The sequence below is a fragment of the Cyanistes caeruleus genome, chromosome 1, assembly GCF_971803275.1.
Source record: "Cyanistes caeruleus chromosome 1, bCyaCae1.hap1.1, whole genome shotgun sequence".
Taxonomy (NCBI): domain Eukaryota; kingdom Metazoa; phylum Chordata; class Aves; order Passeriformes; family Paridae; genus Cyanistes; species Cyanistes caeruleus.
This window is the reverse complement of record NC_141701.1, coordinates 137118139-137134785: the sequence shown is the minus strand read 5'-3', so window position 1 is coordinate 137134785 and position 16647 is coordinate 137118139. Positions and strand designations below refer to the sequence as shown.

Here is a 16647-nt window from a genome sequence, read left to right as displayed (position 1 = left end):
TTGTACAAGCTGAAGGCCATCCAGCTGGCTTTAGATATCACTGAATGAGACAAAATGGCCAAACACTCTACCTCTACAATGAGTCACGGACAGTAGCAATTGCTCTGTGGGGGTGGCTGGACTAATGGAAAAACAACCAGTTGGCACTGGAGAGGGAAAACCATCTGGGCTGCTCTATTGTGGCAAGACGTCACTGCTCAGGTAGGGAAGTTGACTATGGAAGTCTGTCATGCAGGTGCTCTTTGTACCTGAGAGCTGGGCTACTGAAAAACTGCAACAATGGATGGGTGGTCCAAGCTGTCAAGATTGAAGTGTCTCAGATGCATCTGGACTGGCAACATAAAGGTGAATTATTTCTGGCTCAGTGGGCTCATGGCACCTCATCAGCCAAAAGATGCAGCACAGTGATGGGCCTCATGAGTGAAGGCTGGATTCAACCATGGACAATACCCTCACAGGTTATCCAGAGTCATGAAACACACACCGCAATCAAGCAGACCAAGCGGGTAAAGCCAGTGTGTACATGCTATCCACTCTTGTGCAGTGGACAATGGTGAAAAGAAGTATAGGGAAGCCTGGCAGATTGATTATATCACACTTCCACAAACCCATGGCAAGCTCTACATGTCTGATGATAGGAACAACACTGGATGGCTGGAGATACACCCTGTGCCTCACACCACTGCCTAGAACACCACCTTGGGCCTTGAAAAGCAAGTCCTGTAGTGACATGGTATCCTGAAAGAACTGAATCAGACAATGGGACTCATTTCAGCAACAGCCTCATAAGACACCTGGGCCACAGTATTAAGTGGGTATATAATACTCCCTTATCACGCACCAGCCTCTGGGAAAATTGAACTGTACAAGGGATTGTTAAAAACCACATTGAAAACTACTTGGTAGGATCTTCAAACATTGGGAGATGTTTGTTGTTTGAACAAACATTTAGCAAAGGCCACCTAGTTAGTTAACACCAAAAGCTCTACCAAGCAAGCTGGCCCTGTCCAAACAAAATTTCCATGTACTGCAGAAGGGGATTAAGTCCCTGTGGTGCATATGAAGAATGTGTCAGGGAAGACAGTTTTAGATTAGTCTTTCCTGAAGCAAAGACAAAACCCATCCATGCTTTAGCTCAAGCACTGGGTGCACTTGGTGTAAAGCAGAGGGACAGAGAAACACTATGTATACCTCAATGGGATTTGATTCTTATGTGAGAACAGTCTGTAATGTTGAATTTTAAAACACTAGCTGCTGAATGACACTGTATGTTGTAACTACCATGGACAGTGAGTATGGACTGCTTCAGGTATACCAATCAGGAGCTTCTGATACATCTTGCAATTAGCCAGGAGCATACCAGTTGGAAGGTGTAGTATCTGGGCATGATGTAGGTGGTTTAGAATAAGGGATGGATAACACCCCAGTTCTGGCCAGCACAAGGGTTAATTTCTGCAGCAGCCAGAAAGGGCAGTTATTTTGTACCACCTCACTTCACTGCCTTGTACACCCTTCTAATAACATTGTTGCTTTTACTGTTTATTTCAAATTTCATTACTGTTTCCAGCAAACTGTTCTTATCACAACCCATAATCTCTACCTCTTCTCCACAAAGAGAGAATCACTCCTCTGTGATGGAAACTCACATATTAAAAATACAGACTACAAATTAGTTGTATATAATCACAACCTTCTTTAGCTTCATTTAAACCCATCTATTGTACTTCATGGCTCAGACAGAAAACTAAATCCTAGAAATACTGCCAACAAAACAAAGCTTCCAAATACTTTCAAATCCATGTTTGAAAAATGTAACTACCAAGGTTTAATTTATGATGCTGTACAGAGCCTACAAGTTTTGCCTTTTGAAGTTAATTTATCAGAACTCAAGATGAAATATCTGTCTGACAAAAACCCTCAGACATCACTCACTGGGGTGCATGCACTCACCCTGCTTTTTCCACAAATAGAAGTAGAAACTCCTCACTCCTTTCTTTTCCTTCCCAATTCCCTGTTTTTGAGAGACTGTTTCACTATTTTGCCACAAAATTAAGTTTACTTTCCAACATCTAAACACAATTTTCTAGGTTATTAGAGTTTTAAAAAATGCTTATTAATAATACAATCCTGTAGTTCTTAAGTGCACTTGAAGCCCTCAAACATCATGAAACACAGTCAGGATGAACATAACATGCTGAGAAAAGTTAAATATCTCCACAAATTTAAATCCTGTTGTTTTACAATTCTGACACACCAGTCCCTACACCTGTGTCAACATCAATTCATGTTCCTTAACAAGCAATCTACAGTACTGCAGAATAAGTAATTCTGGTTTATGACATGGCAGTCATTCATAAACCTAATCTGAACCATTAAACATCAGACTAATTTGGAAATGACAACTGAAATTTTACCAGCAGAAAATGCAAATTAATCTGCATATTCTAAAAAATAATTTTTAACAACTTAAGGTTTTTGCACGCTTTCCAGCACAGACTATGGCTGAAGAAGTGGAACAGGGCAAGGCTGCAGTCTCTTCATTGTCAACATCAATTACAAAACAAATGCTATGCAAGTGACTCCAACCTCACCTAAAACTTCAGCTTTTATCATGGAAGGAACAAGGAAAGCTTTTTAAATAATAAAAAAATGAAATAAAAACTAAACCTAGAACATAGCATTCTGTGATCTCTTCAAGTTTTAAAAACGTCATTAAATAAAATGTATATCTTCCTCTGAACAACTAAAAAAAAAAATTATTTTTAAAATGACCTGTGATTTTTAAAATATGATTTTGCAACAATTTTTCCATTATAAGCTATGCACAATAAAGTCTCAATATCTGGAGCTTTTAAAAAAACCTTTAAAAATCCATTCACTTTGTGGCAATGAAACTTGTACATGAAAGTAGCTTGCTTTCTGACAATTATGCAGACAAGTTTATTAGATACAGCCTACATACAAAACTGTATTATAGAGCTAAACAACTTTCTGAACCATCAACGTTTTTCACATGAGGAAAAAAAAAGACCAAAAAATAAAGCCACCCAAAACAAAAAAAAAAAAAAAAAAAAAAAAAAAAAAATGGAGGAAAACCAAGTAAGTGAATGGCAAAAAGAAGCATCATTAAATGTGGAGATTAACTTAACGGGAAGAACTATTAATTTGTTTAACATTAAAATGAAGCAGGAAAAAAACTTTTTATAATGAAAGTAATTTTTGAAGACAACATTGATTAGGGAAGGGCTTTCTATTAATAACCCTCTCTGCTGGGAGTGTGACCCACAATCACCTCTTGTGGACAAAACAGAAAGAAATCCAAGTTACCAGTCAGAATTTCATATGGCAAGAACCTGTATGACACAAGATGCAGTTTAAATTTTTGCTGAAGTAGAAACACCAGGTCAAGTCAGAATGGGAACTTTCTGGTGTGATGCTTCCAAGCAGTGGGAATTTTTTAATAACATGGCCAAATTTTTTTCTTTCAGAAAAAAAATAACCCGTCTCAGCAGTTGTGCAAAAACAATCTTCAGTTTTTTCTAAGCGCCCTTAGCTTCTCAGTTTGAGTCAGAACACAAACATGCTACTGAATCTTGCCATCACCTATCTCTGCTCCTTATGACAAGAATTTTTGCTCCTAAGCAAACAGCTGATATGCCAGGACTGACCTTCTGAAAGGGAACCCTGAGCCTACAAACTTGAATGCAAGGGGGTGGAAATTCAAGCCTTCTGACACTTCAGCTACTCTGCCTCAATGAAGAGGTTTGACACTGACAGTCCCACACCTCTGCTGTGCCTCTGCCACCCTGCTCTGTCTGCTGGAGTCCTGTGAGCACCTGTAACTTGCTCACTCTCCTCTTGACCAGGGTGTGCTGAGCTCCTCAGGCACATCAGTGGGACAGACAAGTGGATGTGGAAAAAAGAACAAAACTGGGAAATACCTTTTTTGGTAGCCTCTTTCTGACAGCTAACATACCAGTACTCCCTGCATAACTAGCTTTAAATTAATGCTACATATTAACTTGATCTTATTCTGATTTATAGCAACACAGATTTATTTCTAATGACATGGAAATTACTGACTGCTGTTGACTAGATGATTCCTAAACTATTAAAACACCCTTTGAGCTTTTACTACTAATGTAGTTTTTATCCCATTTAAAACAAAACAAATGCAACCAAAGTCCTTTGGAGTCAACACTATATTATTACCCAACCACTCTATTGTGAGCTTGAGCTGCTATCTTTGCACTGCTAGCAACTACTAGGCTCGTGCTCTCACAGTGTGCTCTCTGTGGGAGGAAAACTGCATTACAAAATTTTCAGGAATCTGTATCTTGTTGCCCTATCAACCTCATCTCTGCTTCACTGATTAAAAAACTACTACCCAGAACAGCTAACAGAATTGCTTTATTTACTGCTGATGATTAAGAATCATAACACATTTTTTGTGCTGAAGCACCTGGAGTATACAGTCCACCAGCTAAGCTCTCTGAACACTGACAGGCACATTTATCTGTTTTACATAGTTCAGTTCTTCTCTACCAGGGACTGTAAGCCACAACAAAAATACCTAAATATTTAAAAGCAACTTTAAATAAATATTTAATAATAATTTAAATAAATATTTAAAAGAAATGCATTCTATAAATACTTTTGACTAAATGAAACTATAGTAACAATATAGATTGTTGATAGCAACTAGATTTTCAAAAATATTCAAACTACCTGAAGTACAAAAAAAATCCCTATTTCTCACATTTGGATTACTCCAGTCTTAAAACTGGATTTTTTGTATTTTACCTCTGCTGTCAAAATAAATGTAACAACAATGTTCAACAAACAAGTATAAAATATTGGAAGAAACTAACAGTCTCATGTGTTAACTTTTTCTAACTGACATATGAATTGAGTAATATACTTGAAACTGCAAAACTCAGCCAAAGAAGATGCAACAATACCAGAAGCAATGTTAATAACTGACCACTAAAGACTAGCGAGTGTTACAAGAAAACCACAAGGGTGAGAAAAGGAAAAAAAAGCACCAGAGGCACAACCCACCCAGAACTGCACTGGCCAGCTTGCTGTGTTCTCAAAGAAGTTTTAGAGTACTGCTACACTAGAAACAGAAGTGCTGCCTGATGGGACTTGGAGGAAAGGTGTGAGAAGCAGTATCCTACAGACAGACATACTGTTAAGATACGGACAATACAACATTTCATTCTGAATTAGAAATAGGAAAATGTGATGTGCCCTACAGATAAAGCAGCCAAAAAGTAGGAAAAGCAACCCCACACTTTACCTGCATAAAGCACTCACAGTGAGCACAAACAGAAGCAGCAGATTCTGACTGGAACATTCAAACCAAAGGGTAGAGGTCAAATAGTTCCCCAGGAACTCTCCACTACTGCCAGCCATTGAGGGCAGAGGACTACTGCTAACAGCTGAGCTATAGTTCAGCCAGGGATTTTATTCAATCTCCTTGTGGGACTACAACATACCCCTGCAGCAAAAGAGATTGAGCTGAAAAAAGCATTGTTGTTGGGTTTTGTGTTTTTCTGTTGTTTTGCTGTTCAAAACTATTACTGCTTAAAAAAATACACACTGAAATCAGAACTATTAAAACAGTGGTACATATATGCTGGCATAAGGCAGCCAGAAACACATTCACAAGAAACAAGAATTCATTTAAGGAAGAACTACTGCACATATTATTCAGTCATTTGGACCAACCTATTTTTATATGCAAAAAAATCCAGTTTTACCTCTTTTTAGTAAGAGAGAGGGATAGCAGTCAGTGAACAGAAAAAGAAGACCAAAGGCTATTGCTTTACTACTGTAAACATAAACCTCTAAAACTATTTTTCAGTTCTGCAAAGACACTTTTAGAAGAGTGTTTGAACCAAGTGTCTCAGGACAATTACTGTATTTTCAACTTGTGTAACAGCTACAAAAAATACTTTAGTATTTTTATATACTTTATATACTTATATATACTTCTAGTACTGCAGGTTCACAGTCACCTCCCAGAGAATGAGTAACAGTAAATCATCCAAAGCATTGCTTCTTGCCTTTTTAAAAATTCAAATATGCAAAATGCTACAGAAAATTTTCTGGTTTAATTTCCTTAAAAAGACAGGTCAACATTCCCCAGAAAAAGAAAAGTCAGCTGAATGTACTTTTTGATGACCTTTTATCATGACAGCACGTGCACTGAATTCTTCTATTTCTGTACAAGAGGTAAAGCAACATGTAAAAACTCACATTTTCTAGAGTAAGAATTTCAAGCCAAACATTCACCTATTCTAAATCTTAAATTATCTACTATCTTTCTGTAATCTACTCTTTTCTGAAGCCTGGTAAGTACAAAATTTGCTCACAATCAATTGCTATGAAATAGACCAATGAGGCATAATTATTACAGAGAATCTATTGATTTAACCCATATAAAATTAAAGAAACACCTATCTAAGAACACAGAAATTCAGTGATTTTTTTAATATGAAACCATCCATGGTAATATGGATTCTAAAGTAAGATTTACAGTATCAAGACTGCCCTGTGTGATTATTTTCAGTATTACACCATGCTGTAATGTTCTCAAATTAATGTTGTACGTATGAAGTATCAGAACTCTGCCAACATCTGTAGTGGCTGTCAGAATGGAGGTACCTTCAATTGCTATAAGAGTCAGCTGTTCAATTAATAAAGATGTGCAGTAAAGCAACCAAAGAATATGTATGAAAATCTGGTCACACACCAAACAGGAATCAAGAACATGTCAGAATAGAATAATAATAAGAGGAGTTTTAAGTGTACTTTAAATATAGAAATGGAAAAGAGTAGAAACACTAAAGGAAGGAACACTTCCTTTACATGGATGTTTTGCACTGTAATGTGTACAAATGCATCAAACTGCAATCAGAAAATAAGAGGCTTAACTGAAGCAGGTAACTGCTGCACTCTGTACAAGAACCATGTCTGAATTGTAACACCTTACTTCATGCTTTACTCTGTTGAATAGGAAAAGGCTCGCTGAAAATAACCTGTTCCTCTGTAGTTTATAGTCAGTATTTATAACCCAGGATATCAAAAAAATTGCACAAAGTGTCAAGAAAAAAACATTAAAAAAGTTCTTTACATGCACAATTGTCTTACAGTATTTGTCAGTGTATGCTATTGCTTGAATATTTTGGATGGCCAGCTGTTCTTAAGCCTGTGTAGAAGCTGGAACTCTTAAATATACAAAAGAGGAAGACTTAAAAACAAACACAGAGTACAAAACCAGTGTCAGGCCAGAGTCTGTTTTGGTCTTCTTATTGAAACTATTTAACTAGGCCAACTTGCAAGTATGGAAAGGGCAACAAGCCATCCTTCAAGAAAGAATTCTATTACATATTAATTATGCAATACTTTAAACCAAAACACATGATTATCAAAAACTACTCTTCTCCCTCCCAAAGCCCTCAAAATGGAATTTTCTTACACAATACCACTCTCTAAAATTCAGTTACACCAAAGTAACACGGTATCATTAATGAAACACATCTCATCCTCACAGTTTTCTTGAGCTTTTCATCCCTAATAATGAAGTAAGTCTTAACTAAAAGACAGATGTCTGAAAGGTCACAAACAATGCACTGTGAAGTCCTCTGATTTTCAGTTGACTCTAACTGTATCCAACAGGTATTACCAGGTAACAGAAACACATACTATCAGCAGATTTAGAACTGAAGATCTGGTATTTCTCAAGATACAGATCAAAGCAGATTAGCTCTTACAAACATGTAGAAAACTCTCGCTTTCTGTAGGAATTGTGCTTGTATTGATTGAAAGATTTGACACTGGCATTCTAAACAGTAACAGCAGTTCATAAAACATAATGGTCCAAAATGACTTTCAAATAGTGTAACTGCATAACTCAAATAAATGGCAAAAATGCAAAACAACAAGAGAGAAGACAAGAATTAAAATATGTCCTACAAAAATACATCTCTCAAATCATCATTTGAAATGTTAATCTGCAGAACAAGCCAGTAAATAGTAAATATCAGAGTGTCAATTTGAAGTTGCAGAAGATATAGCAAATGGGGTTTACAGGAAAGTAAACACATCAAAACAGTAATCAGGTTCTAAGCACATACAATCAAACAGGAAAAAAAGTCTTTAAATTCTAGTACTAACATACTTCAAACAAGCAATGTAATGCAATGCATCATCTTGAATACTAGAGGAAATTTCATTAGACATACCTTTTCTCTCTGTTTTCTGTGCAGGGATGGAAGATGAGGATGTAGACAGTTTTGATAAAGTAGATGCTCCATTAGCATCAAAGGATTTCTTTGGCTGGTGATCCGATTGTAGAGAAAACGGACTAGGAGGAACAGTGCTTGGGGTAGCAGTTGGATGAACCACTGGTTTGATGGGATGCTGTACTGGAGTAGAACTACTGTGAGTCTCTGCTCTTGGCAGTCTGTAGTCTCTGTCATTGTGCCTGCTTGTTTGAGATAAAATATTCTGTGGGAGCATACTGCTGGTGTCACTGGAATGCTTGTCTTCCACTTTTTTTCAGGATTCCCCAAGTAACGTTGCAATAAGAAAAAAAAAAGATTAAATTAGAAACAAGTCTAACATTGCAGTGATTAACACAGCTGCACACCAACAACTAGAGCTGATTGAACTTCTTATGATTAAAACAAGCCTCAAGTAGATCAGCGTCAAAAAAGGCAAAATTTAATTCTACTCACTGACAAAATGCATTTTCTCTGACCTTTGCTTGATTTAGAGTCCCGGTTAAGCACTGTGTTTTGATGAAAGGCTGCTTTATAATGAGTGCTACAGTCAAGTTAACTTTTGAAGTCTCCTAAAAAGATCTAAATCAAGATCTATTATTTCCATCTTGTATTAAGTGTGAAGAAATAATTTGTGCCGTTTTCCTTTTGTTCATCAAAAACCCTGAACATCAAGTATAATTTCACAGTTTCACATTCTAACCTTCGAAGAATTCCTCTTCATGCCACTTGAGTATTACTACAACAAACTTACTTACAGTTAATTCAAGACATTTATATATATTAAATTAATGACTAATCTGCACTGGTCACATGATCACAGATGTTAAAATATGCTAGTCAATGAACATACCAAGTAAACACAGAGTAATTATTATTATAGATTCTTACATTCTCACCTGTCACAAAACAAATGCTCACTGCATTATGCATGGCTGCTATCTTTTTGCAACATCCAGTATACTTTAGAATATGCACTAAGTTTCAGTGTACACAGAAAAATACCCCTTTATACATCTCTACCTTGTCAAATCCAAAGAGCACAGGTGAAGAATAATACTTTGGCTTCTACTTTTACACCACCCTGAGAACCATGCTACAAATTTACCCAAACTCCATCAGCATGCAGACAGAATCTCACCGTACAACTATTTTCCAGAAGAAAATTGATAAAGATTAAAGCTAGGTATCAGAACAAAAATCTCCAAGTTACAGAAATTTATAGTCCAGGAAAGATTTTGCTGAGACTACTGGTGAGGTCAAAATACGCTCTCAATAACATACACAAGCCTCTAAAAACCCTGATATCAAAATCCATTGAATTAAGTTATTATTTTTAGTTGTGAAAGCTTTATTTTTAAGGTCAGAATATGACATTAGCAGGTCTCAATGATCATGACAGTCCAACTGAACTACAGATTATGCAAGTTGTTTAAGTAACTAACCATGAAGATAATTAAACCCGACAGTAAAAGCCACAAGAAGGAGGAGCATCATGAAGCAAGTGTTGCACTAGTAAAGTTATTTAAAGAAACAACACTTGGGAGAGTTAATTGTGCTATCCACTTTTGCTTTTATATATGAAAAAGTGAGAAAAAGAGCAAAGAAAAGGGGTTTTTAAAAATTTTTGAAGTTTGGAAAACAGAAATGCAAACAAGGCAAGAATATAGTACTATAAAAAATCCACATACTTCCACTGGCAAACCCACTGGCAGCTGTCGCCTGCATCACCTCTCTTCTGTAATCCCTATCTTTTGGAAAACTGTTAACTGACATTTTGCTTGCTTCTTTTTGTCTCTGCTCTCTGAATAAAAGAAAACAAAAGTTAGGCAAGAACTTACATTATCTAATTGAACAGCTTCCATAAGTTTCATGAGATGCATTAAACTGTTAAGAGCTTTCTGCTACAGGTGGGGTTAGCAAACTCCAGCCACTGCTTCCTTTTATCTGTGCTTGCTGAAGCCCACAATACACCAGTTCAGCTCACTAATCTTGTAAAAAAAAACCCAACAAAAAACCCAAAACAAAACAAAACACTAAAAACAACACTCAGCAAAAAAACCAAAACAAAACCCCAACCAAAACAAACAAATAAACCCCAGAACAAAACAAAAACCAAACCAACCAACAACCACCTCCCCCCTGCAACAACACCACCCAATAAAATCACCCCCACACAAACCAACCATACTCTCCTCTCAGGTTCTGGATTGTCAAGGGTTGAAAGAGGTGCCAGAGGTCACGGTAAGGGTAGGAACACAGCAGACTTAGAGCACAATCTTTTATAGCAGTAATCTATTTGATAAGTTCAACTGCTCTGAAATGTGTTAAAGAATATTTGTTTTTTATACAATTAAAACAAATAAAAATATATACCTTTCCAGCCACTCTTTTGGTTTTTCCCATTGTGAAACTTCTGTTCGGCAGTTGTAGTAATATTTTTTGCCTGAAGAGCTGATGTGTTCAGACCAATCATCCGCAGAATCGTAAGCCTTTAAAATACAAATGTTGTACAGTATTGTACAAAGCACTACTTTAGAGTAGTTTTAATAATTAAAATAGATTTCACTGTTCAATGTTTTTAAAGCTACATGGCACCCTTTTATGTACCCATATTGTTACTTTCCACAACTTCTAAATGCCTGTTTCACTGATAGCTTGAACACATGACCAGTTATCCTCCTGTTGAATTCTGCAACAGTTTTCTTTGATTTATTCCCATCAAATGCTGTAACAAAATCTAACAGTACATTTAGTGGGATACAATAAGGTCAACACTGATAACATTAGTTTCCTTCACCTTACAACACCCTCAAAATTATTATCTTCCAAAATTTTTCTACTGATCACCAATTTACCAATTTTGATTTTGGGCAATTTTTTACGAACACCACTCATAACTATTAAAACTCTGATACCAGAGTGACTAAAATTCACAATATGTAAGGTATTTCAAATAAGTAAAATCATACTGTCTACTCTAGATTTACCACAGAGTTAATGGAAAATACTTCTTTCTCTATGTCATTTAAATAATCAAGTATTTTAAAATTATTGACCAGTAACTCAAAGCTATAATGATGCCCAATTAGAATAGTTTTAAACATGACAACTGCAAGTTGGGTTTACAGAGTGTTTATATAACAAAGACTGATGTTGGAAAACTCAAGCACAATGTACATGCTGTGTGTCTTAGGCAAAATTATGAATATATGGTGAGTATGAACAGGGCAACACACAGATGAAAATCAATCACAAATACTCACTGCATCAGAAGTTTTGCTTGGATTATTGCTGGGATTAGAAGAATGTGAATTTGAACTATGAAGAGCACTGTGGTTGTGTGAATTTTCTTGTGGAGAGTAACTGGTCCCTGAAAGAAAAGAGAGAGGCTATTCACCATGTATGCTTTCAAAGAAATCAACCGTCTTGCATTCGAAGAAGGTGGAAGGGGAAAGAGGAGGGAAGAAGGCAAGTTGTGCAAAACTTGGATCACAGCATAGTTCAGATGCAGAAGTATTTCAAGAGACCACAGGCATGTTTCTTTTTCACATAGCATAAAATTCACTTTGATTTTATAATTAAGAGTAATGTAGTATGTCCCTTCACTGGTCTAACTCTCAAACTTTATTCCATTACTAGCAAACAAATAGCCTGTATAATTTTCATGCTTTTAAGAGTCTTAACATGCCAATGCAGAAATTAACAGATATTTTTCCTCAACATAAGATCAGAAAACTTAAATAGGCTTATCAACAGCCTACATGGTTAGATGTATAAAATTAGGTTTTAAGTTTACTGAAGCAATGCTGTTTGCTTAAAACTGCTGTTTTCTTTTGAGACTACTTGTTATTAGTTCTAGGTAACTGTTTCTGTTTATGTACACTAAGCAGACTAAATTTTCTTGCACCTCAGTCTTTGCAATAAAGATACTGACATCTAGAACACCAAAAGTAAGCTGCCAACCACCATCCGCTTCTGGCTTCCCTACCAGCTACTCTTCATGGCAACTTGGTTTTCCTCAATGTGAAAACACCTGAACAGCTGAAACAAGAAAGGAGATAATCCTCAACATATTTTAGATCTGTATTTGTGTCTAAGCTGTCACCAGTTCCACCTAAAATTAAACAAGAACACTTATTCCACTCTGCAATCTTCTTCTAAATTTCCTGCTCTTAAGGCCCCCCATTCCTCTAAAACATCTAAGCAAGTAAAAACTCTTCCATTGCTCTTGATGGGAATTTTTTAAAAATTTTAAATTTTCACAGAAATCACACCAAACTAAGAAAAATAACTTTCTTACACATTTCAGAGAAAAACCTAGATGTTGCAAATGTAACACTCTCCCAGCTTTTATTTTTCCTTTCCCTACTGAGAAATATCTCAATACCCAGGGGTACTACATGAAGTATCACTAGCTTCCCAAGCCATACAGGAATCTAAATATTTGAAAATGGCAAAGACTTTATCTTATGGGCATTTCCATTACATTACATTTATCTTATGGGCATTTACAGCAAAGAACAGTAAAGGACTGACAGGTAGGAGTGAATGAAGAAATAAAAAAATAAAATAATAGTTTCAAAGTCTTCCAAGAGCTACACACAGAGAACATGACTAAATGACCTAGTATGGTGCAAAATGAGAGCCATTATAATGCAAATTGTGCCTTCTGAACCTTCTAACTACACAAGCAGTGACAAAATTACTATTTCAAACATTTTCTCCCCACTTTTAACCCTGCAGGTTAGAAAAACAGCCCAGCACAAAAGCAAAGAGGTACACCACCGCCAAACTGTTTAGTACCCTACAAAGGTTAAAGGTCAATTTGCACACACGTGAGTTAGTGCAACCTGAACCAGCACTACCTCAAAACCTTTCCCTACACTATGCTGGATAAAACTGTACATTATTCTCTGTAAAGATATAAGGGGAAAAAAATAAGGGAAACAGAATAAGTCTTGTACACAAATACAGTCTTTCAAAAGCTAGACCATAATCCTACACCACAAGTATCTTGCATGCTCAGAGACAGGCAGAATGACTTAGCATGGGGATAAGTTAGGCTTGTCAAAGCAATACTTAAAGCCATTACACAGTTGTGATAGGCATGTCTAACAACAACAAAAAAACATTTATAGATGCATTTGATTCCCCTAGATATAAGCAGCATATCATAATTACAAGGCTGTACTCCTCAGTTACACCAACAGTATCAATTTTTTTAGATATCAATTATGCAATGAAATAGCCGTTTATTATTTTTGTATTAACCATTCTTTCAGTCTTTATTTGCTATGTCCTTCTACTAGGATAAAAATCGTTACAATTTCTTAATGTACTTTTATAGGTTATTAAACACAGACATATTTTAATTCATTTCTGCTATGAGGTAAAATCATCTCCCTTTTTCAAGGAAAAAAAAAATGAGATGAAAATTTACCAGATGGCTTTGTTTGAACAGTCCCTTCAAAACATCAGAAAGCACCAATGCATTTATTTTACTGTAATCCTGTACCATGGATGCAGTATCCCTACATTTTGTTCAGCATGCTCAAAATGTACATGGTGATTTTTGAACAGTGGCCTAAATACACCACCACCATGAATCTAATCTAACAGGCATTTTCCAAACATGAGAAAGAGCCAACGATATGGCTATTATATAAATAAAGTATCAGAAAGCAAATTCTATCCAACCCATGAACAAACCCCTCAAATTCACTGCGCAGACTTTCAAACCCCACATTATCAGCTCAGCAGCATGCCCCCATTTCACAGCGTGCCCAGCCCCAGTACTGAGTCACCAAGCAAGCTGCAGGAGTATGGAAGCAGCTGCAGCAAGTCACACCCACCTCCAGCTGGCCCCGATAGGAGAACACCTACTATGCAGCAGTTTCTTCAGAAGGGGACCCTGGGTCTCTATGAGCTGCAGTCTTACCAGACTGTCCACCCACACACTCCATCCATCAGGAATCCTGTCCTACCTGAGCTGGCCTCAGCTGCATAAAAACTGATCGTGGCTGCTCCAGCAATGCTGACTACCTCGGGTCACCAGGACAAGCGATGATGCCAGCATTTACAGAGCCGGCCATAAATACATACTGACAGCACATGGGACAGCTACACAGGGTAATTACAGGTGTGGGTTCACCACCCATACCTCCATTCTGTTTTACACATAATACCACTTTATGTCTGGATCTGTACCCAAACTTCAGGAATGAGCATAGAAAAGGACTGTTTAACTGTTGTTTGCAGTTAGCTTACAAGACCAAAGCAGATGATACTTTGGAGAACAAGAATTTTAGGCATGTCAAACAAGTTAAGGGCTTAAAACACTGTATGTAAACATGACAACCATATTACCAAATTACCTTTTTATACTGAGGCAGCAGTGTTTTAGTATGTGGTTAAATCCATGCACAACAGTCATCTAGGAATCTGACAACCCAGCCAAGCAAGCAGTGCCAGCTCAAGTTCTCTGGGAAAGTTGTTGAAGATATTTAAACGGCCAGAAAGCAACCCATAAGCAGACGTCTACCTCTAAAAACAAGGGGGTTCCCCTCACCTGAATGCTAATTAGCAAAGCCTATCCCCAAGCCATTTTAAGGTGGCTGTGACTTGCCACCAGCTCTGCATCTCCCAGCTGCATGCCTGGCAAAGCAGATCATGAGAACAGGACTGCCAAGACTAGTCCATACCCCAGAAACAGGCCTGATAAGGTACAGAGCATACTACTGTCTGTCCCTTGAGAAAGCTCATGGCGCTTCTCACCATTTCTCCTTACAGTTAAGACCTTCCTTACTAGCTACACTTTCTCCAGGAAAGAGAAACTTGGTTTCGCACTCCTTATTAGCACATTTTCAGAATTAGCTATTGCTATTATATATCTTTGGTGCACCATAAAGAAATAAATATCGTGTTATATAAATACCCCAATTCAGTTTCAAAATTCCCCATGGAAATGTTTACTGCACTATCACAGTGAGTTTCCTCAGTTTAATCGTTATTTTGAAAGCAGTTAAAGCTGGAAAGAGGTACTCCTAACTGGAAGATGGCCAACAAGGGCTACAGTTATATACAACTGTAGTGGTGCAACTGTGTAAGCAAGTTTTCCCTAGTGATGAACAAGTCACAGGGCAGGTCAGAGGCAAGGTTAAAATATCACAGCTATGTCCTAATCTTTCCAACAAAAATCACATCTTCCTTACTAATGCATGAAAATCCCCAGAAAGCACAAAGAGCAAGGGTCTGAGAACCAATTCAAAATTCACTTAATGCCTACTATAGATTTGAGATTCTGTTACACAGGGATTCATTTTAATGCTTTTGGTAAGTTGTTTCCATATCCCAACTGCTGAATCCAAGATATTTTGAACTGCAACAAGGGCTCAAAACTACACTGGACTTGAAAAACAGATTTAACATAGGCTGAAATAAGAATACTCCATTTTGCAATACTGTCTACTTTCCCTAGCAATTATCACATTTAATTAGCATCTCCATTAACACTACTTCAATTCTGAAAGTATAAAAAGTTCAAATTTTGAGTTAGCTAAGGATCAGATTGCTGTAATAAAGTACCTGGTTTCCCACCCTTCTCCCCTGACATCTTTCAAGACCAAACCAAAAACCAAAACTCCTTCCTTTCCAAAACTTGCACACCTATACTGGCAATCAAAACACCACCTGAAACTACCTGAAATAACTTTTCTTGCCACTTGATTAGAAAAATCTAATACATGACTGTGCATTCCCCACCATCATCTGTCATCCAAGTACCTTAGCCTAATTTACTGGTTTTCATTCATAACATTGTACAGTACCAAAATCACAATCTCCAACTGAAATGCACAAGATGGAACAGAGAGATGTTAAAGCTGCAACATATGCACAGCTGCAGCACATGACAGTTAACTTTACACAGTTCACCACTGATAGCATAAATGCTCTTTCTTTTTAGCCACCAAAAATACCTTGTTAATATGCTAACTCTCAATTTGTCCATACTAAAAAGTGTCAGTGTATATATAAAATAAAGAAGTTTACAAGTGCTCACCAGTTGGAACTCAAGTGCTCCTTCAGTCCCTTCAGAGGGAACTGGGATTCAGGAAGGGCTTTAGGAGAGTCACCATTTCTGTGCCCACATACTAGGGATGTGGAAAGAAACACTGGGCAGCAGAAAAGCAAGGAAGGTCATTACATGACAAATCTGTTCATACATCTATGACTCCATGCTCCACCTCTCAGCTAACATACAAACAAATTCATTATACTACAGACAATATCAGAATCTGAACTTCCTCAAAAGAACAAATACTACCAAGTGACAGATACTAATTAGTTGCTAACA

The 16647-nt window shown here is 37.0% G+C and overlaps 1 protein-coding gene across 11 annotated transcripts in view; it reads right to left on the bottom strand.

The window, feature by feature from the left end:
• WAC (WW domain containing adaptor with coiled-coil) overlaps nucleotides 1-16647 on the bottom strand; it is a 56817-nt gene that overhangs the window by 24578 nt on the left and 15592 nt on the right. For all 11 annotated transcript variants that reach the window (XM_086861986.1, XM_086862024.1, XM_086862033.1 and 8 more), the window contains exons 4-7: nucleotides 11558-11664; nucleotides 10668-10783; nucleotides 9983-10095; nucleotides 8253-8561 (exon numbers count right to left, since the gene is read on the bottom strand). In XM_086861986.1, the coding sequence (XP_086718112.1) occupies nucleotides 8253-8561; nucleotides 9983-10095; nucleotides 10668-10783; nucleotides 11558-11664 (645 nt within the window). The remainder of the gene's footprint in view (nucleotides 1-8252; nucleotides 8562-9982; nucleotides 10096-10667; nucleotides 10784-11557; nucleotides 11665-16647) is intronic.